This window comes from Lepisosteus platostomus, chromosome 11, assembly GCF_059453375.1.
Source record: "Lepisosteus platostomus isolate fLepPlt1 chromosome 11, fLepPlt1.hap1, whole genome shotgun sequence".
In the NCBI taxonomy this organism is placed as follows: Eukaryota; Metazoa; Chordata; class Actinopteri; order Semionotiformes; family Lepisosteidae; genus Lepisosteus; species Lepisosteus platostomus.
In genome coordinates this window covers 36,815,869-36,841,653 of record NC_142621.1, presented here as the reverse complement: position 1 = coordinate 36,841,653, position 25,785 = coordinate 36,815,869, and the positions used below count along the sequence as shown (strand labels likewise).

Genomic DNA, 25,785 nt, shown 5'->3' with positions numbered 1-25,785 from the left:
CAGTAGAAAATGCACTCCGCTGTTTTGAACAGACTAATAACGCCAAGTTCATTTCAGGCATGCGTGCTAAGAGGTTTGTGTACATTAACTGGGATAATCTTGAAAAACAGAAGGCGCACCATGTGCGAAAGAAACGGTTTTTATACATGAGCGGTTCTATGCCTTCGCCACTGCCTGAGAAGAAGCTAATACATCTAAATCATTAAACGTCTCGGAAGGGCGGATTATTCTAGAAACAACCTGGAATCCCCGCGTTACAAAGTAGCGTCCAGACATGCAAGAGGGTAGCTGGCGTTCTCAGGATTTCTTGCCTTAAGTAAAAGCAACAGTCCATTTTGAAATATTTGCTGTTGACTAGCTACCCAACTTCTGGAAGAATGTATAGTTAGTATAAATAATGCAAGGCGAAAGGAATTTGTTTTTGGCCAGCTGACAAGTTTTTCCTCCATTTTAAACAACAATGATGTTTAATCGACTACAACGACATGGGGTCTGCAAACTTCGTGCACTATACGCGTGTCCAACATAAACGCATTGCATTTTGGCGTCTGCGTCCTGAACGGGAAAGTGGACCCCACCTTTTTAACAAAAACGTAGTAAAACAATTGAGTTTTCCTTACTTGACTTTCCGTTTTCGCAATACTCTCGTCGAGTACCGTGTCTTCCCGCACCGATGCTTTCTCGGCTTCTTGCCGCGTGTGCTCCTTGTTCACCTCTCCATCCTCGGCTCCTATCTCCTCTACACCCTTGGCACCTCCAGCGACTGTCTCTGCCTTTTCTCTCGGCTCAGCAGGCTGCTCCGTCTTCGCCGCGTCTCCTTTCGCCTCTTCGCCCTTTACGTCTTCCTCTCGACTTACCGTCGCCGGTTCTTTTTCGTCCGTTTCGGACCTCTCCCCGTCTCCAGGATCCCCCTCCGCGTTTGCCTTGTCACTCTGAGCCCCGTCCGCCTCGTCCTCAGGCTTGCACGGTTCTTTTTCGGCTGGGGCAGACTTCATTTTAAGAAATACAGATGCTAAGATAATGGCAAATAAAGTGAATATAATTGTCGATGTAACTATGTACATATCTATGGCAACATCCATGATGATCTATTGCTCCGATTTTCAATTTGTTTTTCTTGGCTGTTTTAAGTGCAGTCTCGCTTATACGCTATTCTTTGCACGCAGCTCTGCACAGTCCGGCAAATGGCCCTGGTCTCCTTTCAAGCTCTAAGAACTGTGCTGGTCAGTTGCGCTTCTGTGTAGCATCACTACTGATTCCACAGACAGATGTTCTCGCTGCACCGCTACAACATAATGCGGGATCCTGTTTCAAAACAGAGCGTCATTTCCTACAGCCCTCCCAGCGCACCGCCTTCTTAAAGGAACCGTTTCTCCCCGTTTTGTTTTGTTAATTACTATTCAGGAAAAATGTGTTCGTCACTGTTTAGCCAGTTTAGCCTGACCCAGCTGCGCGGGGGTTAAGTTGTATCAATGAGGCGCATACTAAATTTACTGTTTTAGACACAGAGAACTGGCATCTACGAATATACGAGTTAGCGTTAAGTCTTCGTGAAAGGACGACACCTTCATTTCGATTATTCCCTGTTAAATAATAGAATGAACTAATTATTAACAGGCCATTCGTTTTTAAAGGTTAAAGCGATGAGACAGATATGCAGTTTGTGTGTTACACTACAGAAATCTGTCACAACAATGTAGCTATTGTCTGTAGTACTGCAGACATACACTAAGTGTTAGTAATGGCTCAGTACGTTACTTAAGACACAGTACGTTAAACGTTATGTTTTAAAACAAGATATTCCTCGTATACTTATGCCGGTTTGGCGCCGACTAACCTGCAAACCTATATAAGACTACCTGGTTATTGAAAATGGATGGATTAACATAGGAATTTGTTCCAAAGATCTCATCCTGTTTTGACTTTATGAATTAGGTGGCAGGTCAGCACACTGGTTAGCATTGCTACCTCACAGGGCTGAGGGCCAGGGATCAATCCTTTGGCTGCAATCTGTGTGGAGGTCTTCCCAGGTGTGTGTGGGTTTTCTCTGGTGCTTAGGTTTCCTTTCACAGGCCAAAGATGTATGAGTTAGTCAACTGGCTTCTGAGAAAAACGACCCTGTAATGGACCGGTCCAATCCAGGATGTACCTTGCCTTGTGATCGTTGCTTGCTGGGATAGGCTCCCCCCATGACCTTGTATTTTGGTAAAGCCACTAGAATAGATGAGCATCAAGGAACTTGCTTCAACAACATGGCAGGGTAACTTCTCTCAGACACACACAGCCCTTTCTGTAAAGAATATCTTCAGTCTTGAATGCACATCCTCTTTATTTGGTATTTATACCTCTGGAACCATGATTACTTGTGTTGTGAAGAATACTTGACCTTTGTTTTGAAGTAACCTGACTCCACTGATCAAGACAAAATTAATTAATTAATTGCTTACACTTATATAGCGCTTTTCTGGACACTCCACTCAAAGTGCTTTACAGGTAATGGGGACTCCCCTCCACCACCACCAATGTGCAGCATCCACCTGGATGAGACTCATCTGTTCCCTTATTCAATGTATGGCATTGCTACAAGTAACCCAGTTCCTAAATTGGAACTGAATGCTTTGCACTGTTCTTTTTGTACCATGATTGTACAATAAACAATAAAAACAATACTTTTAAACATAAGACATTACTACTCTATTGTACAGTATGCACAATCCTGTATTTCAAACACTGTTACATAAACCTCTGAATGTGAGGCATTTCCCAATCTAACAAGCTTGTTTTTGTATACCTTTATTAAGAAAAACAGTGATTTTTGCCTCAGAAATATCAATATGTTCATTATTTGGTTGTAAATTATGAGTTACTAAATGTGGTTCAACAGCTGGTGTACATTGAAAAAGCTTTTAATAATGGTATAGAATTTCCAGTTTAATAGTGAGCACTCAAGTGCATTTGCCTAATGCGAAATTTCAGTGCACATTATGCATACATCAATTTCTCTCTGCAAGCAAAAATAAGTGCTCTGTTTTTAAAATATCCTTATCAGTTACAATATTTATTATTTTTTCTTTTTTCTATTTCCATAAACAATCAAGGTGTAAATATGAGGACTCATTTGTGGCAGGAGACAGAATGTTAAGCCCTTAGGTGGAGCTGGGTGTTTGTGCTATGCTGCACCACTGACCCATACCCCCTTAAAACCCAGCTATAATAAAACTCAATAAAACCAAATCTCCACCACAATCAGCAAGGCAATGACTTCATTTCAAACCAGGAAACAAATCTTAACAGTATCCATTCAATGCTACAGGAGTGTGGAAAAAAAGAAGAATTTTCTACATTTTCACCCTTCAGTTTTTGTCTGGAGTTCATTTATTATTACCCAAATTCCCTGATATATTAGCATTGGCCAGAACAACTCCCCCCAATGCACACAATACCAGCACCATCTCACACAATGATTAAAACAATGCTTTAAAACCCAGGTGCCATTTATCCTTCCTGTTTTCATTTTCCCACATTTTTAGAACCTTTAAAATGTTTACGACAATTTTAACCATTTGGAAAATGTAGCAAACACCTCAAGGAAAATTGCTTCAACTCATTCTGTATACAAAAATTAAAAGCGTAGCAAAAACAATTAACCTTAACTGCCTTTAGCAGATTTTTTTCCAGGGCTGCTTTAAAGTAGAAATTTCAATTGGTTCAGCATGAACAGGCACTTATTAAAAAACAAAACATAAGATAGAACTGTAGCCATCTAGCACGCTCAACAAGCATACACCAGTATTCAATGTATTAATAGCAAATTAACATTAAATATGTTTTTTCTGAGGGGAAATAGTCATAAGGCTGTTTGATGAAACTTAACAGGTACACCAAGAAAGTTTCATTTCTAGCACATTACATTTTAATTCAAAAGTGAAAAAAACATCATTCTGGTATAACAAATACTGGTGAAAGAAGTACATGCTCTTTTTTCACACTGATTTAAAAACGTATACCATTTTCACTAATAATAAATGAGTCAGACTGATTTTAATATTCTGCCACTAGACATACAGTAATTGTTTCCTAGAAAAAAATCAGAAATTATTTAAAATTTTCATTCTTTCCATTAATTAAACAATGAGTGAATCTGGGGGACAGATTGCAAAATAGAACTCTCATGAATGTTTATGGGAAGCAAAAAAATGTTTCTGATCTACTGTATATAATAATGAAAGGTTGGACCCAGGTGCTTCTTTAATTCTTCCTATAACCAAAACCTATATTAAGTTAGATTTTGTACACTGACTGAGCTGGCTTCTCTTGGGATTACCAGTCTTGCCAGTGTGTGGCAAATCCTTGCAAGGCTATATCCATCATGAAGATTTTCTAGCTTTTCTTAGGCTCATGCAACACAAGATTAGGATTATGCAACAGAAGGAAACTGACTCAAAAAAATTTAGGGATTGACATAATCCCTCCATTTTTTACAATTTGTTATTTTACCAATATAATAAAAGTCAAAACACCTATGTTGGATCATGCATCTCAAATTGCTACTTAAACGTGGCCTAGGCAAGCAGCAATGAGCAGTTTCAAAAAGTTGCCAAAGGCCAGAAAGATGGGCAATAAAGCTTAGCTGGCAGGAAAGCCAATAGACTGTAGACAAAGACCAGAGCTGGCCATACTATTTACAGATAACTCCAGTCATTATATTGTTATTCTAGAGCCATGACTTTATTTGCCAAAATAATAACAAAAATTACAGTTTGTCTTTATAACTAAGAAACTAGTAAAAGAAAAAAATGAGACTTTGTTTTCTTCAAATAGGTAGCCAGCCATCCAGTGCATTGTTTTCCCAGACCAAACTCCATACCACAAAGATCCTTCAATAATAATTAAAGACTCTACTTTTTGTAATTTTATTACAATTTCCACTGATTATGTATTTATATTGCCGGTCTCCATCTAAATAAGCTTACACCACATCAAACCCAAGTTTTATCAGGTGCAATAAAGTGCCCAAAACACAAATTTAACCATTGTAGTCAGGTAGGAATGCCACTTTACAGGCTAAACACAACAGTAAAGGTAATCAAAACGAACCATGGCTTTATTTTCTGCAGTTCCTGAACAGTGTGTAACAGGCGTGTGCCCTTAAAACAGACACCCATTACAAAGGTGCAAGAACAATGTACTCTATTCACTCCCTCAAATCCTTACCTTCAGCATAAAAAAGTACAAAGGGATAAGTAATTCTTATAGTTTGATGGGGGAAACTACAAGGTGAAAACAACAAAGCTTTCTTGCTCATACTTTAGCACTACGACAATAAATAATTCTAAATAAATCCTTGTTTTTTTAAATGTCAAGTGTTAGGTCTTTGTCACAACTGAATTTAAACCGTTAACATTTCTGACAAGCTGACTTTTACTACTGACTTATAAATAGTGGCGTTTTTAAGGCTCCATTGGCTCCTACTACTTCTTTGATAGTTACTGTTCAAGATTATCTATAGCACTCAAATTATATTTAACTGCTCTTGAAAAACCTAGATGTATTAAGATATGAGCTCTATTTAAGAGCAGAACTTGAATGGTTTAGTGTTGGGCAGTGGATGCTGTCAGACTCCCTGTCAAGCAGCAGAGAAGACAGTAAATTCCACGTATATACAGGAACCGTTTCAGATTTGGGCTTAAGGCATTAAGGAATTCTGCAGTTCAACTAACCCCTCAGATAAAAAAAAGTGATGTGCAGTGGAAGTAACATCCGCTACAAACTTGATGATGAGAGTTTTAAGCAATAAAGCTATTCCTAGTGCACTAATGAACAGTTTTCCAGGATAGGCACATCAAAGGTCAGGATAAACCTTACTGTCTGCTACGAACCTCAGAGGGTGTGCCTGCTATAGGACAAAGAATATTAGATCTTACTGCCTATGCTACATCAGACTGAGAAAAATAAATTCAGTGAAGAGCAGTACAAAGTGTTTGCACCAGCCCTTTTCTGCTCCAACTCCACAGACAATTTTAGACGTAAGCTTTCAGATAGTATACAGCCATGGAAAGTTCTTTCCACACATTTTTTAGTATTTTACATTTTTTTTAAATCATTTTTGTATTTATGGTTAAACTTAACCATTCAATGTTAAATAAACCAACCTTAGGTACAAAAAATGTAAAACATCTAATCTGGCAAATGATATACAATACAGACATTTCAGTATTTTTTGACAAGTCTTTCACTCACATGAAGTAGAGGCAACCTGCCACTTTTTCTAGCCTTGGTATGACCACAAATTAATCCCACAGAACACAGTTTTCTTGTTAATTATCAATGAACATTTTTTTTGAATTTTCAGACTTAAGCATGTTCTGTTGCAGATCAAACCCTGTTACAACTATCCAAATACCCAATACGATCAGATTTCACTGTTAACAAATTACAGACTGCTAGTTTTCCACCCAGATTTTCAGATAAATATGACTAGCTGCTCGTCAAGTGAAGATTAAAGTCACTACAGAGCAGATGGCTCAGCCCTAGGATTACGTCCAGTCTGCTCCTGCAGAATTTTAACGAAGTGCAGTAAAACACACATGATCCCCACAGGAGACAATACTTCCCCAAATCTTTGCGCTGATGATCTATCAAAAAGACTTTTGTGCAAGGAAAAAAAAAAAGACTTGCTCATTTTGTTATTGGTTTCAATATAAAAAAACATTTAAGTGACATTACAACTTTCATCTCCATCTGGCTTAAAACACAACGGTTTGTTCAGTCACACAAATAAGACAATAACTTCCAGGCAAACCTCTTATTAAAACAGTAAGAAGCATAGGTTTAAAACTGCATGCCTTGCACTCCAGCAGTTTGTGGATTCTGCTTTTCCTCGGGGAGGCAGAAGGCACACACCCCCTTTTCCTAATAGTTCCTGCTGGGAAGGACCGGGGAAAGAACACTGACATGGGTGTCACCGGGAGGAGCTGCGCTCTTTGTTCACACAGTCATCCTGAGTTGTTGAGTCACCATTTCCCATCATATTACAGGTCCTCCTCTTTTTTCTGCGGTGCGACATGGTGTCACCCTCTGAGCCAGACTCACACTGCAGGAAAAAAACATCCATCAGTCATTACTGCTTCCCAAGTCATACCAACAAGCTACTGCATGGCTGTTATGAATCCTACGAACAGGCGCATTATAAAAGAAAATGCTTGAAATCACTGTAATCAGTACTGCTTGAAAGGAATAGTAAAATAAATCTGAATCTAAAAAAATGGATGTGCACCACCTTTAAAATATTATAAAAAGAAAGACAGTTATCCACCTCTACAGTGTTACACAACAACAAATAGAAACAAGTAACAAAAGCCAAAAGATAAGTGACTATTACACTCATTCAAGTAAACAGCGGATTTCTTCATTCATCCAAGTTAATCTTATTATAGCTTATTATTCAGACAGGAGATTTTTTTCTCAGTTCATTTCATTATTAAGCAATTAACTACTGTACATGACGTTTGCCAGTAACATAGCCTCAAGACTAAGGACAAATATTTCAATTAAAGACATGCTTACAGCCACTAGATGTCATCATATGCACACAAATATGTAAAAGTTTGTCATTATGGGGGTCCAATGTTTAAAGTTCTACACAAGTCAGGTCTTACGCACCTGTTGTGAAATGTAGGAGGCTAAAAACTCAGGTCTAGTTTTCTTTAAAGATTTGTCCATGAACAAATAAAGACTACAAAACCTGGGTACTATTCAAACAATTTTCCACAAACGCAAATATGACAAGAGGAGGCAAACAAATCCTGGGAAAGCATACTTGGAGTATCACTCAAAATATCTTAATTATGAGGTACAAGATTAATAAGAAATAATATAAAGGCCTGGCCAAAATGAAAGTGTAGCAGTCTATCAAGATATGTAACCAATCCTTAACTTAAAGGGAGTGAAAAATTGTTTGTAGAAATCACACCTCTTGTGCTTAGATGTCAGAATTCTTTGTGACAGAAAAGTAGATCTAAAGTAAAAATATGCAATCAGAGTTTAGAGGAGGAGTCCAGGACTTCAAATTTAAGGCTTCAGAAGGAAATACTTAAGAATCAAGACACATTTCAAATTTTGCATTTTCTGGTGTAGACAAAAGGTAAAAATGTTTGTTGATTTTTAATTTGAGCTCGAAATTTCTGAATGATTGTCTGAAGACAGAGAAGGAAGTTCAACTTAATGATGTTCCACAATTGCATATAAAATTTGTAAGATGCAGGAGTTTCTAATCACTGGCTAATGATTTCGCATTATATTTTTGCATTGCAATACCAAGGCTTCAAATGCTCATGAAAATGATCGCTCCTATCAATGCACTCTCCGTGCTAACTCAATTTGGATTTCACTACTACTTTCAGTAGGAGTCCGTGGAGTCTGTCAGTGCTGAGCTGAGGGATGATGCGCTATCCCCTAAGACGTCTTACTTGAGAGTCCGAGTCAGAGGAGCTGGAGGATGAGGAGGAAGACGAGTCGCTGGAGCTGTCTGAGGCAATGCCCGTCGACTCCTGCAGATCTACAGAGTCTGCTAACGCAGCCAGCTCCGGGCGTTCTTGCTTCAGGATCCTGGCACATAAACAGAGATGTCAAGTTATCTCTGTAATGGCTATGCCTCTAATGAAATCATAAGAAAAAACGATTTATATAAACCTCATCACTCGATTAACTCATTCTAAAACCAATAATTGACTCTGAACGAAGAATTTGCTTTCACCTGCTCCTCAAACGTAAAAATGGAATAACCCAGATACGGGGTAAGCAGCCTTAAAGTGAAGCCAAGTAAAGATTTCTACCTGTACCACTTCCTCGAAAGTTTGGGTCTGCCTCTCACAGTCTTGTGCCACACAATGGGGAAATTAGTGGTACTAGCAAAGTTCTGTGTGACAGCAATTGTCGTGTCCAGATTGAGAACCACATGCCACCAGCCACCTGCATGTTAAAGGCAAGGAGCAAGACATTAATAAGATTCAGCAAGATTTTCTGTGTAAGTATTAAGATATGTATGTACTATTATACATAATCAAAAATAGCTGGAAACCCATAAATATCGAATTAGTGAATAATTGCTGAATTGATACAATGAATGATTTAGAGATATGATCCTCAGACACTACAGTCACAGAAACTGGCAGATTACAACTGTTGCTCCTACAGCATAAGATGAAATTCCCACAATAAAACTATTCCCCCTGTCCTGTACAATTGTGAATTACATGAAAAGACTACAATAGCTCTACATAATATGGAGCACACCCATAACAAAGGAAATAACAAGTGAATCAAGACACAGCTTGAGCATTTCTCTTTACATGGGGGAATTCAGATTGGCCGGGTTTCATCAACATGGTCAGGATACAGCACTGAGGGCAAAACTAGGAACAATACAATATTTTCTGCAATGCAGCAAGGCAGATGCATAAAAAGTATGCTGAAATGGGCGAGCTGACCTGGAACAAAGACAGTCTCCCCAGGCTTTTGCAGGATCTCCAGTGGTTTGAACTCAGCAGGCCAAGTGGGCAGCTGAGTCCGAGGGTAGATGACACTGAACCAGGTGATGGCCTCATCCTGCTGGTTTCCCCCTTCGTCACGAGTCACTTTGATGAGCTCGCGAGGGGTGTGGGTGGGGAATAGACACCAGCGCTTGTGACCTTGGACCAAGGAATTCCAGGCACTGGTGCCCAGTGGGTCGATGTGAATTCCGGTGCCTGAGCGTCCTGGGCCCATCACAAACCACCTGCACGTGACAGACAAAAAACAGCTTGATATTCAAGGCTGTGCGTACACACAGCAGAGAAACAAAGGTACATGCAGCAATGCTTTTTGTGGTGAACAAGGGATCAGGTGCAAAACCTTACATTACTTGGCACAGATATTGGTGGCAATATCATGAAGAATAAAAAAATGATACTATAATAATAAAACCTTGCCTGGTAAAACCTTTGAGTATTCTATATAAAACTATAAAACCATAACAAACTGAAAAATTAAAGAACTACATAGAACTGTATTTTCGTAAATATCAGAAAGCTTTCAGTATCTTCCTACTTATTTACTAATTTTAATGGGTTATTTGGTAGGAAATTATCCTAAGAATGAACTTCCTCCTCAATTGCATACAGTACATGATAAAAGCCTTTTGCAAAATATTCTCCTGCCGTGTAATTTGGATCTCTTCTTCTGAAATGTGATCAATTGATATGTCCCGAAAGCTAGTCTGCCATCTCCTCCTTACTGCTCCTACCTGTAGGGTGGTCTGCGCTTCTCCCCTGCGAACTGGAAGAGGTCGTCCCTGAAGAAGATGGGCACTTCGTAGTCCTCCAGCAGCTTGCGGCGCTTGGCGTGCTCCCCGTAGCTGCTGTCGAAGATGTAGAGGGGGCTGTCGTCTCGCGTGGACTCCATGTACTCCACGTAATACTTCATCTTCATCTTGACCGAGTAGCCGTCATTGTCCTCCCCGCACTTGAACTTTTGGTTGCGATATTTGCGCTTCAAACGCTCCAGGGTCCACTTCTCCTGGCCCGGCCAGTTGTTCTGGCAGCTGAGCAGCACCACGGGCTTGTAGGGCTTCTCGTAGCGCTCGATGAACTCCTCTGGAGACAGATGTCGGCTGTCCACCCTCTCCACGTTATCCTAGAATAAAGCAGGGGTTACATTTAGCACAAGTTCTGAGAACAGCAGTAACACGCTGACCTATACATCCCAGTAGCCGGGCAAAGCTCAGTCCTCCAAGAGCACAAACACTCAACAGCTTGGCTAAAGTCTGCTGATTTTGCACAGCTTGGAGAGAACACAAAAGGGACAGGCAGTGATATCAGAGGATGCACACAGGGACTACAACACCAAAGGCAAGTCTGGTGTGAACCAAGGTGCGAACTGGGGAAAGTGGGGAGGGTGGGCACAGAAATACAGTGGAAAAAATAATTTTATATCTAAGGTTACTGCACATGTGGACTGAAACCACTGGAAATTAATTCATTTAAAATATTACAGCTTATGAAGCAAAATGCCTCATCAATAAAAAATAAATAACCAATATCTGATTAACTCAAGCGGTCCTGAGTAAAACGCAATTCTTCAGGAAAAAGCCCCTCAGGTGCAGCAGAAAATGTTTGCTTGACCTTGAACTTCAGCTTCAGATGTGAAATAGAAAAGTGGCATTTCTAACCTCATACTCTAAGAGTACATATTCCAAGAAAACGTTTCCAGAAGGTTATTTAAAGTTTACATAGATATATTTAATCAATAAAATATTATTTACAGGGGATACCTAGGAGAGTGGCACGGATAAAAGTGGATACATTTTGCAGAATTAAAATCTTTGTCACAGACAAAATAACACATTAAAGTTCCTTTCTACAAAAGTCTAATACCAGAAATCCCTACACTATAGGACCAGTATCATGTTCCAAGCCTAAACTGCTCAAGAACAGAAACAGCCCTAATCAGAGTCTCAGGGGCCTGTGTCAATGTTTCCACTCACAGCCTCACTCAACTCATTTTAAGAGCAAAATCATGTTACTTCTGCAACAGACAGCAAACAGAACTTGTTTACTGCCAGACCTCTCTAGCTCGCTGCCTCTGCTGTTTCTGTGTATTAATAGCCGCCCCCACCAGGAGACTGTGTTAAGTGTGCAGTGCTGCTGGAGTACAGTACGTGCAAGACATGAGCAGGCCATCTCCTCTGCATCGCCAGCATAAACTCTCCAGCACCTGACTGCTAGACCAGGCACAGAGGGCCAGGGGAACCACTCACTGCTCCTGTTAAAACCTGTTATATCTTCGCATGCAAGAAGGGAGGTTTGTTTCATTACAAACTTTTCTTGGCTTGACACCAATTTAAAAAAACTCTCAAGGACAACAGGTCTATAAAAAATCCTATGGTAACACATAAAAAGGTATTCAGAAGAAGTGTTCAAACTAGGGAAACAATTTCTCCTATACTAATTGACCACAAAAGGATGACATTTCCAGCTTTGCAAATGGGGAGCTTCTAAGAGTTTCAGCTCACAGGTAGTTAAGGTCCTTTTGTTCCATGTGTAATCTAAGAATATTGGCACATAAATGGTAAAATGCTCTCTTTTGACCACTTCAGTATCACATGTGGGTCACATGTGAGTTGGGCTGGTTTGAACATGTTAATCGAGTGAACTGATTCCATTAATCCAGGAATGACCAAATGTTTCTCAGTGTTCCTGAAACTATAGGGCATCAGTATTTGCATTTCACAGAGATCATTAAATTACATAACATGTACCACATCACCAGCTTCAGTGGTCAAAGCTGCTGAGGAACTCATGATTTAAGGGTGACCCATTAAAACCTGCTGGCTTGTGGTGCTGTACAAAGGAAGGCCACCCCGATATACAGTATACTCTTTAACAGTAGCAATTAATTGAAGATTCACATGACATTTGCAACACCCACTGAAGAATACACAAGATGGGAATCATACTGAATAATCGGTTTGGAGAATATCTGTCTTAATTATAATTCTGGCAATAATCCTCTTTTAGGAGGCGAGATCGAGTCTGTGGTATCGATTTCAAGTTAGCAAATTAGATATTTGAACTGAAGCCCTCAAACAAATTTAATCTCAATCTTGCTCCTGAAGAGCAAGACACACCAGGAAACGTTTATTAACACATTTCTCGGGATCAACCGCACACATTTTGAATTACGAGTAAGCTACCCAAATGCCAAGTATGAAGGTTTTGCCACCGAAAAATATAAACATCCCGCCTAGCTCTGATCTTAGACGTCGATCGGGCGGCTCTGCGAAAGACACGTCCGCTACCTGTTCCAACCAGATGCGCACGGGTGGCCAATTCAGTCCTAAGCCTAGTTCAAGACAGTCTAACGAGCTAACCACATGGCCGAAGAAAGCTTCTTGGCAAGGGCTTGGTGACTTTAAAAAATAATCACGGGGCATCACTCAGGAGCAGAGGGGCGCAGCAAAAATAAAGGAAGAACTTTCGCTAGTTTTAAAAGCAGTATTCCTCTGAACCCTAAGCGCTTTATAAAAGGGGGAGAAAGAAGAGTTGGGCTGGTTGATGACTAGGGAGGCGAGCTAGTTACACACGTAATCGTGCGCCTCCGCACGTTCTCCAGAAAGTGTTGCCGGGACGAGCACAGGCGCACGTCTCTCATCCCCAACTTCTCACTTACTCGGTTACATCCCATACGGAGAAACACGTCGCTAGGGGGTTACCTTGACTGTCCGGTGTGATAAATCGAAATTCTCGTAGTACCCATGTTTCGTCCAGTCTAATGAGTCCTTCAGTTCGGGTCTGGCGCTCTTTTTCGCCTCTTTAATCCGCTTCTTACTTTTATGGTTCATTTCTTCGCTGCGACAAAAGAACCGGACTGTAGCAAAGTGATACTGCTTTATTGACACTGTGCTTAGAATAAACTAATGAACAACAAACAGCCTAAGACGAAGATACAGCGTCTGCGAACACTTTTTTTTTGTCGTGTTCGCAGAAGTCGAACCTTTTACTCCGGCACCGAGCCTCAGTTTTAAAACCCAAGACCCTTCATTTCTAGAAATTTCACGCCGCCACACTCGCTGCTTGGAGTTGAAACCAAGCACGCGCACTCCCTCCCGCTCCGCCCTCGTGACCGAAAGTGGTTGTTGATTAGTAAACGCTCGTGGTTGGAAGCTTGGCCTGGCGATTTGATTGGACGAGACAGAGTCCCCGCCTCCGCCACCGCGGGCTCATCTGAACTCTCATTGTAAAGGTTGGTTGTCGCGGGAAGCTCCTTTAAGAAAAAACTGCGTTAGTGTCGGCTAAATAATATCCAGTTTCCTGATTCGCCATGTTGAGAATAAGGAACGCTCATATGTCATTTTACATAATTATTTCTTTTCCATATATATAAAAGTTTTTCTTTTTGACTGGGTTAGATCACACAACTTAAAAGGAACAATTAAAAAGTGATAACAATAGGCTATACTTTCATTACATCATCTTTGTCGTGCTGTAGCCAGAAGAACGCACAGTGCCAGATATTATCACCGTTATATAAAGTACCCTAAGTTTGCTTAGTTGCATGTTCTATTGCATCTATAAATAATGTTTTAGGTGTGAGCGGTGTGCGTAGGCGTAAACGCGAGAGATGGGGCGGAAGTGAAGTTGAATTGTTGGAACGCGGACTCCTAGTTTCCCACAGCAGTGATGTCTACCTTCTACTATCGCTGTAGACTTCACTGATCTTCCACTATAACTGCTGTATTTTAATTGTCGTAGTTGCTCATCTGTTTCTTCTGAGGTGATAGTGAGGGCATGATGTTTCCGTAGTTGCTGTAGTTAGTTTAATAGTAGAATGAGCGAGGCGGAGGAGTTGAGGACTGGACTGAAGCAATTTAAGTTCGAAGACGAGGGACAGACTGAATCACAGTCCTTGATTGTTTCCATACCTGAGGTTACTATGTTAAAATGTGTTAATTTTTTTCATTTCTTAAATATGTGATTCAAGTAATACAACGCAATTGGGTAGTCAATGTCACATTACCTTGATGTTAACCTAACGGCAATACCAAGTCTTGACTTCTATCGTTTACTTGAATGTTTTGTTACCGATAGCAACTATGTATACATCATATATGTATATATTCGGAAGTAATCTGAGTGAAGTACCTTGCTCAAGGCTGCAACACCATCTCACCTGGGATTTGAACCCAGAAATGAAACAGCACAAGGAAAACAAGTACTGTATAGTGTTTAGTAAGAAATACATAATGTACGATGGATTGAATACAGGTGTTTAAATTATACCATTCTAACAGTTACTAATTTGTCAAAAACAACATGTTCTAATTTTGGTATATGGGCAGAGTATGTTTTTATATCCACAGTAGGGGGGTGTCTGCTAGCCGTTGACCTTCCTTAGCAGAGAAATCTGTTAGTAAAAAAACTTTTAAAATAAAATGGCGAAACTTATACTATCATTAATCTCTAGAGTAGCACTGGTGGGTAGGAGTGTGTACGTATTGGGTAGCATTTTAAGGCATAAGCTCCTTAATAGATCTGTTCACTTGAAGCTGGGTACACTGTCCAGTTCTGGTACCTAGATTTGAGGCATCTTCCCGACTCCCATGCTAGGCTGTATGTGGTGTGTGAGGGGTCAGGAGCTGACCTCCATTAGCCCTCTGAAGAATCAGCCACCGTTTCTGCGAATCTCTTGCAGGTCGTGGACCCCCAGTATGGGATGTACGTGTGGCCCTGCGCGGTGGTGCTGGCGCAGTACGTCTGGGGGCACAAAGAGGAGCTCGGGGGGAAGGATGTGCTGGAGGCAAGTCCTTTAGAATCTGCTGAATGAAGTGAGGCCTCAGGATTCAGAGCGCTGCAGCTTACGAAGAGACTGCGGCTTGGCGCCGTTGCATGAAACGAGTGCTTGAAATCGAACTCTTTGCTCTTTGCTAAGCGGATGTACACTGGTATGAAGAGTACAGTGCTTTTATGGGTCCTGCCCTGCTGTATGGATATAGTAGGCCCTGCGTTCCCATCATTCACTGAACCAAGGCAACAATAAAATTCGGGCACAAATCACAAATAAACTATATACCCATTGTCTTTTCCCATGCTGCCATGTGGGGACAGAGATAAGGTTAGAAGGTTGCAAACATGCATGAGGGGGTCATTCAGCCCATCTTGCTTATTTAATATTTTAATAGCCAGCAGGATCTAAAATTGTATCCACACCCATTTCTTGAAGCCTAGGGTTTTGGCCTCAGTCACACTTGACACCAGACCCCCACTATTGGTTGTTTAAGGAAGTGTTTCCTATTCTGTGGTCCCGACTGGACTTCCTTTTAGTTTTCGGAGACCCCTGTCACACTTGGGTGACGCCATCTCTTGATCCTTTTGTTTTCGATTAAAGATGTAGCTCGTACAGCTTTAATTGATGTGATCTGTAGCACAACAGGGAAAATGTGGTTACTCCTTCTCCAAATGCTGCAAGTGATGGACTTCGCTACCAAGGTCAATGTCCTTCGGCCAGCGCCTGCGGCCTGAGCTTTGTAGTGTCTCGATGTCATTGAAACTGACCTCACTGCGTCCCTGCTGCCGTCCTGACCAGGCTGTCTGGTTCTGTAGATCGGATCGGGGGTGAGCCTGCCGGGTGTGGTGGCAGCGAAGTGCGGGGCGCACGTGATCCTCTCGGATGACGCGGAGCGGCCGCAGTGCCTGGAAAACTGCCGGCGGAGCTGTGAGGCCAACGGCCTGTCGGACATGCGTGTGATGGGGCTCACCTGGGGGAGGATATCTCCGGACATGCTGCTCCTGCCTCCGCTGGACATCATCCTCGGGTCGGATGTCTTCTACGAGCCGGAGGGTGAGCCTGCGGTTTTTTGGGAGCATGTCTGTCCTGGTTTCTTTCTCCACCCCCCCTTTTCACAAGGATATAACAGAGCACATGACTTGTTGTAATGACACGTCATCAGTTTCAGTATTTCATCTGTGTCTTAAAGGAGAAAAGCTGGAGAAAATGTAAGGGGGAAATGCTTTTGTTTATCCCAAATACACCTGCGGTCCAATTCTGCTTGTGCCCTTGTGTTGTTTAGTCTGTGAGCCACAAGTAGACCTTCTTGACTAGCTTTTAGGATGTTAAAAATATTTAAGTTGGCTCTGCCAACTCTCATGTTCAAGACCTAAGAAATTCATTTTCTTTAATCATTTTTGGTGTGATATTTCTTTGCTAGAGATGGTTCCAATTTGTATTTCATTTAGCTCATTGCTGTGATACAAAAGCAGTAAGTTCCTGTTCCCAATTTTGGATGAAGTACCACAATCTGACACTCGGGAAGGGTTAGTGGTTCCACAGGAGTTGACTTTTTAAATTGAACTCCCATTAATTGATGATCCATGAATCCTGCTTTCCTTAGGAGGTACTGGCAATGCATGTGGAAAATTTAATACCAGACAATTCGTTCATTTTAAGTAAGATCAGAAATGGAATGAAAAGACAAATCCTCTGACCCTTGAGGACAACCCTTGACTATTCTATCTCTAAGTAAGATAATATTAAGAATAAAAAATTACAGCCTCCTGTTTATTGAAATGATTTATATAGACATCACTAGAATGTTTGCGTTTCCTCTGCAGACTTTGAAGATGTCCTTGTGACCATCTCCTTCCTATTAAGGAGGAGCAATCGGGCACAGTTCTGGATGACATACCAAGAGAGAAGGTGAGGGTTTATAGACGTATACTGTACAGTGCAATGTGAAAGCATTGTTGAATTGCATTTTTTACATAATTGTTTGGCAGAATAGCCCCCCTCCAAAACCTGCTTTTGTTTTATTCAGTTACTGGTTTATTTTGGTTACCCTCTTGTGTACGATGGCTAACTTGGTTCCAGTTTTACCTCATTAAAGCCTGGTTACTAATGACTAAGTACTAGTGACCTGTCTCTTAGCCAGCATGCCCAAACTGCAGCCTTGTGTGAATACCAACTTTTTTTTGTAGTGCAGATTGGTCCATAGAAGTTCTCCTCCGCAAGTGGAACCTGCAGTGTGTTCACATTCCTCCAGAAGCATTTCATGCTGATAAACAGTGCTTGGCAGGGTCAAACCTGCCCGGAAACCACACTGTGCAAATGATGATCATCACTATGAAGGAGCCTTGAAATAGTGATGCTGAAATTACATGTGGAAACAGATGGACCTCATCTACACTGTCCTGCCAAATACAAACCTACTCATTTAGTGTAAGCATAAAGAATACTATGAGCACTTTGTGTAAGAATTAATCTTAATATTAGTTTGCTGGAATTAGTTTCAAATACCTACAGGTGTATGTTGTATGTCTAAATTAATAAAGGTTTCTCTCCATCATCACGTCTAGGGAAATGATGGGGTACCAGAAGTCAGGAATAGATACATTTACTGTATAGGCAAAACAGCTATACAAAAAATAAGCACAAGCAGGTTCCAGCATCAGAATTTCCTTACAAGTTTAGTTCAGAACCACCCCAAACCTCTAAGCATCTTCCCTTAGATTCTTAAGATTTGATTAGTTATAGTTGGGAGAGATTTATTGAAGGGCTATTCTTCTCTGTGGTTGTCATCCTGGGTTAATGGAGACTTGCAGTAGTTATATTTGATTTTTATTATAAATTGTACTATTTATATGGGAGAAGCAAATCACACAGACAAAAGTACTGGGTGATAATTTGAAACATTTCTGCTTGAAGCACAAGGAGAATGACTACTTCACTAAGCATAAGCAAGTCCAAGCATGTTAATTTGGCTGGTACTATCTCCCCTTCCCCAAGGGATTTCCAGGTGTAACCATTAAAGAAAATGGACATTTCACAAAGTCCAGGTGAAAAAGTGTCCAGCCAAACATTTAGGCTAATTAAAAGGCAAGAGCCCCATCTGCTAATCTCTACTACTGTTTAGGTAAGACTAAGATGACTGCATGGAATAGTATACAGCCTTTTCCAGTCATTGCAATTTTTCTTGCTTGGTAAAACTGCTTAATACAACTGAAAAGGCTAGTTTAATATTGTGCAGGTCAGCACATTACAAACTTACAGATTAAGTTTACATTATGGTATTTGAAACCCTGTACTTCATATAATGTAAATGCTGTACATATTAAAAACTTGAATGTCTCTGCAATAAAGTTGTACACTAAAACTTGGCAAGAACTCCAGTATTTATGGTTAATCTACTGTACAGGTAGATCACAATCCAATTTGACTACAACCAATTCCTTCTTCATTCCAACTTCAAAAGGCCTTTTGAATAACTTGCTGTAATTCCTTTGTTCACTGAAGTGAAATTTCATGAAACATTAATCCCACCAATAAAAATGTAATCCTACTAGTCCAGTTAAAATGAGATTTGTATTTGCATCCAACAGATCAATTCCAGGTCCAAATTGGTAATGCTATTCAACAGCATTAAGGAGGAAAATACTAAGACTTAGGATCCCAAATCCTAAACTGGAATATCCTAGAAGAAAAGCCTGCAGAACTATTTTTAGCACAAAAACTATTGGAAGTAGGTTATTCACATCAACCGCAGAAGTAACTGGGTTCTAAAAAAACAGATTAACCAAACCTGGAAAAGCATCTAAAATTTAACAGCTTGCATAAATTTTGATCAAATACTATAAATCATACTCCCTTTTCTTGTGGAATTACCGATAAAAGTTTAGGATGCATGAACACTTAGCTACAGAAACACAGTCTAAACAAACTACTCAGGTTGTAGTTTTGAGCAAACTTTTAATGACTGGAACGGTATGGTCTTCTACATATGTATTGTTTGTGGCACCCCCCCACAATTACCAGCATTCATGCAAGAAACAAAAATAAGGTAAAAAAACCATTACACCAAAAGAATTTTAATAGCATTCACATGAGTGGTTATCAGTACAGAATACATCATAGCAAAAGAATTACAAGGGAATGCACCAAGAACAATGTATAGAATGCAATTAAAATACATTTCTCAGTTTAACAAGTTACCATTACTGAAAAACCATAAGGTGTGTATAAGAATGGCAAGATGTGCTCACTGTATGCTCCAATTAAAATTATCTAAATGAGGGGTGGGGAGTTGGGGGGATGACCCATGGTGCAGCAGACCGGCATTTTAGAAAAGAAAAAATCTGCAGCAGCCCTTTTATGCATCAGCACGCCAAGGCATCGTTACACTGGAGCAATCGGGAGAAAACTGGAAACAGCCAAGCACTCTGCACTGCAACACGCCACCTTAACAGCTAACCAGCAATACTCAACTGCTACACAACTGCGCCTAGTGCACAAAAAATACACAAGAGAAAAGATTAGAATCACAATAAGAAAAACTGTCATTTACAAAGATGCAATTCATTAAATCAGTGCTGGATTCATTTAAACTGAGCTACTCAATATTGGTAAATCCTAATTTGAGAAAAATCAGCTCTCTCCTGGCTCTTTCTGGAGAAAAATGTGTGCTAATAAGAGCACCTAAATGTTAGAAATATCCAAATGTATCCTGCAAAGCCAAAATTGGAAAATAGCATTTTTAGACTACCATATGCTCCCTGGGCCACGTGTTTATACTCAAAACTATATACAAAAAGCCTCAGCACTGCATCACATTAAAACAGAAAAACAAATTACCTCACTTACAAGCCCATAAAGTATCTGACGTTCTTCCTATTCAGTGAATTACAAGAAATTGGAAAACATGGCACAAAATAAAAATCAGCCTTGTTATTCTAGGCAACTCAAAGCAAAAGAAACTCCTTTAAAACCTTGGAAACTAATTTACAATAATAACCTTTTAGCCAGCAAATTTCTCTTGGGGAAAGGGGGGTCCTCAGCCTGAGACCTTTACTTTCGATGGGGTGTCCTCAGTGGGATCGGTCATTCACGTGAACAATCTAGAAAGAAAGAGAAAGGGGTGAGCAAGCAGCAAAGGCAAGAGAAGCGTTATGGCTGACTACCTTTACTTCAGAGGCACTATCTAATACTGTACATTAAACTTGGAAATCACTATACATTCAAAGACTAACTCAGTTTAACTGCAGAAGTCATCATTTAGTTTGCCGTTACCTTCAAGTTTGCAAGTGAGGTGGTAGACACTCCTCAGCCATGCCAATGTCTAAGTTACTGATACATGTAGGGCTTAGACAAGAAAATTCTCAGTGCTTGTGTAGAACCAGCACCATAACCAGCCTATAGATGTAGGAAAGGCAACCAAAGAATTCATAGGTTTGTATTTTTACTGTAAAGGGATTTTATACATTAAGTCCAATGTTTAGAAAAAGTCTTGGGAAAGTGCAAATTTTACTTAAACAATAGTTTGACCTTTATGTCCCTGACATGAACAAATAGGCGCACAAACCTTTTCACTCTCCTGCTTTAGTGTGTGAGCCCACAGTCATGACCGCATGACCTGGAGGACAATGCAAGGCTCCTCTCCATTGTCCTGCAGACGTACCTCAACACCACCTCATTACTGACTGTGACCGACCTGCTCCAAAGCATACCCCAACAGCAGGAGGCGGCCCCTGGGCGGATCACACAACCTCTAACTGCACAAACTGCCCCAAACTCCACTTTTGCAAACAGGAAACAGCAGCTTGGAGGAGAAAATTCCACATTTTTGGTGAATATATTTTACTTCTGTACCAGTCTTAACTGCAAAATATTTACTTCATGTACAAATACAAATTGCCGAAACTGAACAATTTTCAAAAATTACATCAAAGTGATGCAAGTTGTATATTCATTATACAAACTACGGCAAGTTCAGAAATGTACAGGTCAAGTAGCTTTCTCCAATCTATTGCACCTTCAGTTAACATCACAAAGCAAGAAAAACAATTCAAAACCTTTTGGGTTTCTTCCAGAAAGTTTCTTCTCAGTCTTGCCTTTTAGGCAGAAGTGTCACATAACCGATACAAAAGGCTGGAGAAAGACTACTATTATAGAACAGCTTTTTAAATCATGCTTGAAGCAAACCATAAGGATGCCATACTCCCAACCCCCTCCCTCAACAGCTACCCCCTTACCACTAACAGTACAATCGTGTTAAATACATGCTGCCCTACTGCTGCTGCTCACTCACATGCCCCAATGCCAACGAATGTACTCATTCAGCTGCACTTACCATAACTTCACGAGGAAACTGCTCCTTCCTCCTCTGGGGACTTGGGCACACTCTTCGACCTCGATCTGGACTTGGAGTCTCTGTTGGAGGGCGGCGTGCGACTTCTGGACCGGGAACGGGACTTGGACCTGGAGCGGGATCTGGACACGGACTTGGACTTGCTCCTCCGTGGAGAGCGGGATTTGGAGCGGGATCGGGACCGGGAATAGGAGCGGGAGCGGGATCTGCTATAGCGGGATCTGCTGCGAGATCGGGAACGGCTTCTGCTTCGGGACCGGCTGCGTCTACGGCGGCGAGGACTGCAAAAAGAAAAGACCGCAAACCCTTATCTTGGCCCCTCCTATAAATACCGCTTCTTTTTGAACGGAAGGAATATCGCCATCTAGGCGATACATAACTTGACTACCTGCTCCCCTGCGACTCAGTGTAAGCCCCTTACCTAATCAGGAAAGATTACTCTCCGTAAGCACTACCAATAACTGGAGATCTTCACATAAGTGGAGAATCTTTAAGATCCCTCCACAAAATGTAACCTGAATGCAGATTATGTCGAACTTCACCCCACGTTTTCTATAAAAGCAGAGTGTGCGCGCGTTACTACACTTTGCAGTTCTTTGTTCTGCATCCAGGAGTCTCCCCCACAATGCGGTTTATCTAGCCCCGGAGCCAGCGCCGTTTAACCCGCTGAAGCTCCACCGCCCAGCCCTCACCTCCTGCTCCGCCGGCCGTAGCCACTGTACCTCCGAGGCGGGCCGCCACGCCGGCCGTAGTGCGACTCCGGTGGCCGGCCATATCGGGCCATCTGCACCCGCAGCTCCCGCCCGTCCAGCACCGCGCCGTCCATGGCGTCCATGGCGTCTTCGGCGTCCCGCTTGTCGTGGAAACGGACGAAGGCGAAGCCGCGGCTCTCCTTGGTGTACCGGTCCCGGGGAATGTAGACGTCTCCGACCCGGCCGTACTTCTCGAAGACCCGCCGAAGAGTCTCCGGCGACGTCCGGTAGGTCAGGTTATCCACTTTGAGGGAAGTCATGCCCTCGACATCGGGCGGCGGCCTACCGTAACTCATTTTGTCTCAAGAGGAAAAAAACAAAAACACACCGTCTAGAAACTCAAACCCGCTCAGACACCCTACTTACTTGTACTTTCACTGTCGTTATTTTCAAGCTGATAATCTACCCAATAATAACCATAGTAACACTTAGTACAAAAAAACACGCTACGCGCACCAACAAAGCACCACAAGCCCTGCTTTCGCTCTCCACACCAAATGGCGGATTGAGCGCCCAAAAGCTGCTATTTATAGACACTCTTTTAAAACTATTATTATTTTATTCTAAATTAATCAGTATCCACACATTACGGTATAAACATCGCTCTTGAGTCTGTAAAAATATTTCTAAAATAAAAATCTTGTTATTTTCAGTTTGTTTTTGGTGATATTTTGCCTAGCAAACCGGATGTGACACCGGAAGTTAATTATATGAACGGTCATTAGTAGGGAAGTTTGAAAAATCGATTGAAACTCCACGTAGAGTGTTAAAAAGTACATAGTATTTATCTCTTAGTATGAAATGTGAGGTACAATTTTGCCTTCCTGTTCTTTCAGTCATTAGTCATGTTGTCCAGAGCTTTTCCAAGATTAGGAACCATTATCGATTAACAATGCCAACAACTACCGAAACATGACACCGTGTAAAGTTATAACTCAGTAACAATATAACAGTTATATTACTGTATATGAAACGATGAATTATAGTTTAATGCATCTGCCAATGTCCATTAAAACGAAACAGTCAATATTTTTGCAGCTGTGTTTCCTCTCAGATTTTAAACCACACTACAAGGAGAGAGAAAGTTAGTAAAATGCAAAAAAATCTAGATACGGGTGGAAAATAAACCGTGTTTTAGGGCATTATTGGAGCACTACGTTGTAGGTTAAAATTGGTTTCTACTCTACAGAATGGTTACTGAATGTACACAGTTCTTTTATAGTTCAATGACAGATTAAAGAAGAGATCTGGCAAGGGTGGTTCTAGTACTGTATGTATTTAAATCAAGCAAAAATACAGTAACCTGATGATGTAACCAGGAACTTAAAAATACGATATTTGCCCTATGTAAGTTTCTTTTTACCGCCCAGAGGACCAAGTTCACGTACACTTGTCATCGTTGTTATTACTATTAATTTTAGAAGCAGTAGTAGCATAGCAGTAGTACAATTCTAGTGGTACCGCATTTGCAGTTCAGTAACAGTAGGACTATAGAGTTGTTGTTCACAGTAATCGTAGCAGCAGAAGTATAGTAGTCTATCGTTTCATTTATCGATATCGTTTTATATTATAAACAGTAAACGTAAATACTCGACTTCTAAAAAAACATAAAGTTTTAAAAGGAATAAGTTCACAGGATCTTAATATAGACTATACAGTATATGTGAGTTTTGGGATCTTGGCATGCCGTTGTATGTCATTCAAAGCACACCATGCAGAAAATACATAGTAAATTAACTCGAAAGTTACACGAGGCACGTGCAGTGTCAATAACCGAAACATTAATTGTATATAAATAAATCAAGCACAATATGAAGCCAAATATTTCATGTGAGAACCTAATTAAACTAGCTGACGCGGTTTTGAATGTTACTGTTTATATGATCTAATGTAATAAGTTACTTAGCCGATAGAGACTGGACATTTACACCTGTTCCTGCGTCTCCACAAAGTATCCCCTCGCCGAACTCTCGTTACCCTCACAAAAACGTAGGCTTTAAAAAAAATAATTTCATTGTGATTACAAATACAGTAATTCTAAATATATGATATACTAAAATACCGAGCATTGTACAGTGAAGGTAAAAGGACGAGCAATATTTCAAAGATTGTAGACTAACCTCTTCAACTGGAGAGCATATGACAAACTATTAAACTGGTGTGGAAACTAAATCTGTGCCCTTCTGTCTATTTATGTACTACGCGAACTTTGTGTGCTTTCCAAACCCTATTACAACACTGTCTCCGGGGTCAGAGATACCAAAGACTGGAGCAAAGCGTAAGATTCTAGTGTAAAAATTGAGACTCCTTACTGGTTTCCTGAATGTGAGAAAATGTGTGTGTCCCGTTTGATTCTGTTCTTGCTTTTTTGATAGAATGGAGCACACACCAGTTTAAGCGATTATTGGTTATTCTCCTCTTTAAAAATGTTAACACATTAAATAATTTAAAGAATAAGAAAACTGTAAAAATGTTTTAATTGCATGTGATATTCAATCAGTTTCTGTAGTTAAGGGCTGATGTATTATTTTGAACTCTGAATCACACAACCTGACAGCACAATTTTATATAGGCGTATTACTCTACTTGATATTTAGTTGCGTTATTTTATCTCATAAACATTCATGTAGATTCATGTACACGTTTCATTTCCATGATTAAATACAGACATTCAATTCCTACAGATACAGACTAGCATATGTGTCCGATGTCCGGCTCTGGCTAGCGAAAAAGCAGTGACAGTCTTCCTGACAATAAGGGACAGACACTCTATCCTTGATTGCTACTAAGACAACACATAATACATTAACTACTCCAGAGCACCATTTTCAGTTTCACTCCAGCCTATGACAGACTTGGAGTTTGCATCACCCTAACTCAGGACTAAAAATGATAAGTGATAGTGATAGTGAGCACTTAAGATAGGCACTTAATTAGCATTTTTTATAACTGAAAAATGTCCAAATACATTGAAGAATTTGTCATTTATAATCAACTTTCAATGTGTGTCAGTACTCCATGCAGATCTCTGTAGACCAGCAAATCGCAATGTCCCTCTTGGATCCATGGCGGTGATGCAGCATCCAACTCAGATGATGCCCAGTCAGGGTGCCATCTGGACATATGGGGAGGAGAATAGGATAGTTTGAAAATAGGTTTTCAATCTGGATTTAAATCCTTTGATTCACCTGGCATCCCGTACGTAGGCTGGCAGACTATTCCATAAACTAGGGTCCTTGTAGCTAAAGGCTTTACTGCCAGCTGTTTTTTTATTAATATGTGGAATAAAAAGAAGACCTGCATTCTGTGATCTAAGTGGGCAACTTGGATTGTATACATTAATCAGCTCCACTAAATAGACAG

At 40.7% G+C, this 25,785-nt stretch overlaps 4 protein-coding genes across 9 annotated transcripts in view; 1 reads left to right on the top strand and 3 right to left on the bottom strand.

Moving 5' to 3' along the window:
* Positions 1 to 1,260, bottom strand: part of LOC148652566 (uncharacterized) — a 47,544-nt gene extending 46,284 nt beyond the window's left edge. Inside the window, exon 1 of one of the 3 annotated variants that reach the window (XM_088599462.1) lies at positions 621 to 1,260. In XM_088599462.1, the coding sequence (XP_088455588.1) occupies positions 621 to 1,082 (462 nt within the window). In that variant the 5' untranslated portion in view covers positions 1,083 to 1,260. The remainder of the gene's footprint in view (positions 1 to 620) is intronic. The other 2 variants (XM_088599463.1, XM_088599464.1) reach the window with 2 other exon arrangements.
* A 3,639-nt stretch (positions 1,261 to 4,899) lies between these two features.
* jmjd6 (jumonji domain containing 6, arginine demethylase and lysine hydroxylase) lies at positions 4,900 to 13,656 on the bottom strand. Its single transcript, XM_088599461.1, has 6 exons — positions 13,250 to 13,656; positions 10,283 to 10,671; positions 9,489 to 9,775; positions 8,835 to 8,970; positions 8,469 to 8,607; positions 4,900 to 7,093 (listed from the first exon to the last, which is right to left on the bottom strand). Exons 1-6 carry the CDS (start codon positions 13,376 to 13,378, stop codon positions 6,962 to 6,964), a joined length of 1,212 nt encoding a protein of 403 aa, XP_088455587.1. The 5' UTR covers positions 13,379 to 13,656; the 3' UTR covers positions 4,900 to 6,961.
* A 496-nt stretch (positions 13,657 to 14,152) lies between these two features.
* mettl23 (methyltransferase 23, arginine) lies at positions 14,153 to 18,682 on the top strand. Of its 2 annotated transcripts, none has more exons than XM_088599467.1 (5): positions 14,153 to 14,463; positions 15,229 to 15,333; positions 16,137 to 16,374; positions 17,145 to 17,229; positions 17,513 to 18,682. In XM_088599467.1, the coding sequence occupies exons 1-5, from the start codon at positions 14,365 to 14,367 to the stop codon at positions 17,586 to 17,588; spliced, it is 603 nt and encodes a 200-aa protein (XP_088455593.1). In that variant the 5' UTR covers positions 14,153 to 14,364; the 3' UTR covers positions 17,589 to 18,682. The 2 variants fall into 2 exon arrangements, with proteins under 2 accessions (XP_088455593.1, XP_088455592.1); XM_088599466.1 differs by having other exon boundaries at positions 17,508 to 18,682.
* A 696-nt stretch (positions 18,683 to 19,378) lies between these two features.
* Positions 19,379 to 22,944, bottom strand: srsf2b (serine and arginine rich splicing factor 2b). 3 transcript variants are annotated; one of them, XR_015925378.1, is made up of 4 exons: positions 22,363 to 22,944; positions 21,653 to 21,951; positions 20,318 to 20,420; positions 19,379 to 19,807 (listed from the first exon to the last, which is right to left on the bottom strand). XR_015925378.1 is itself a non-coding variant. In XM_088599468.1 (3 exons), the coding sequence occupies exons 1-2, from the start codon at positions 22,716 to 22,718 to the stop codon at positions 21,660 to 21,662; spliced, it is 648 nt and encodes a 215-aa protein (XP_088455594.1). In that variant the 5' UTR covers positions 22,719 to 22,944; the 3' UTR covers positions 19,379 to 20,420; positions 21,653 to 21,659. The 3 variants fall into 3 exon arrangements, 2 of the variants coding, with proteins under 2 accessions (XP_088455594.1, XP_088455595.1); XM_088599468.1 differs by having other exon boundaries at positions 19,379 to 20,420; XM_088599469.1 differs by having other exon boundaries at positions 19,379 to 20,420; positions 22,393 to 22,942.
* Between the last annotated feature and the right edge of the window lie 2,841 nt (positions 22,945 to 25,785).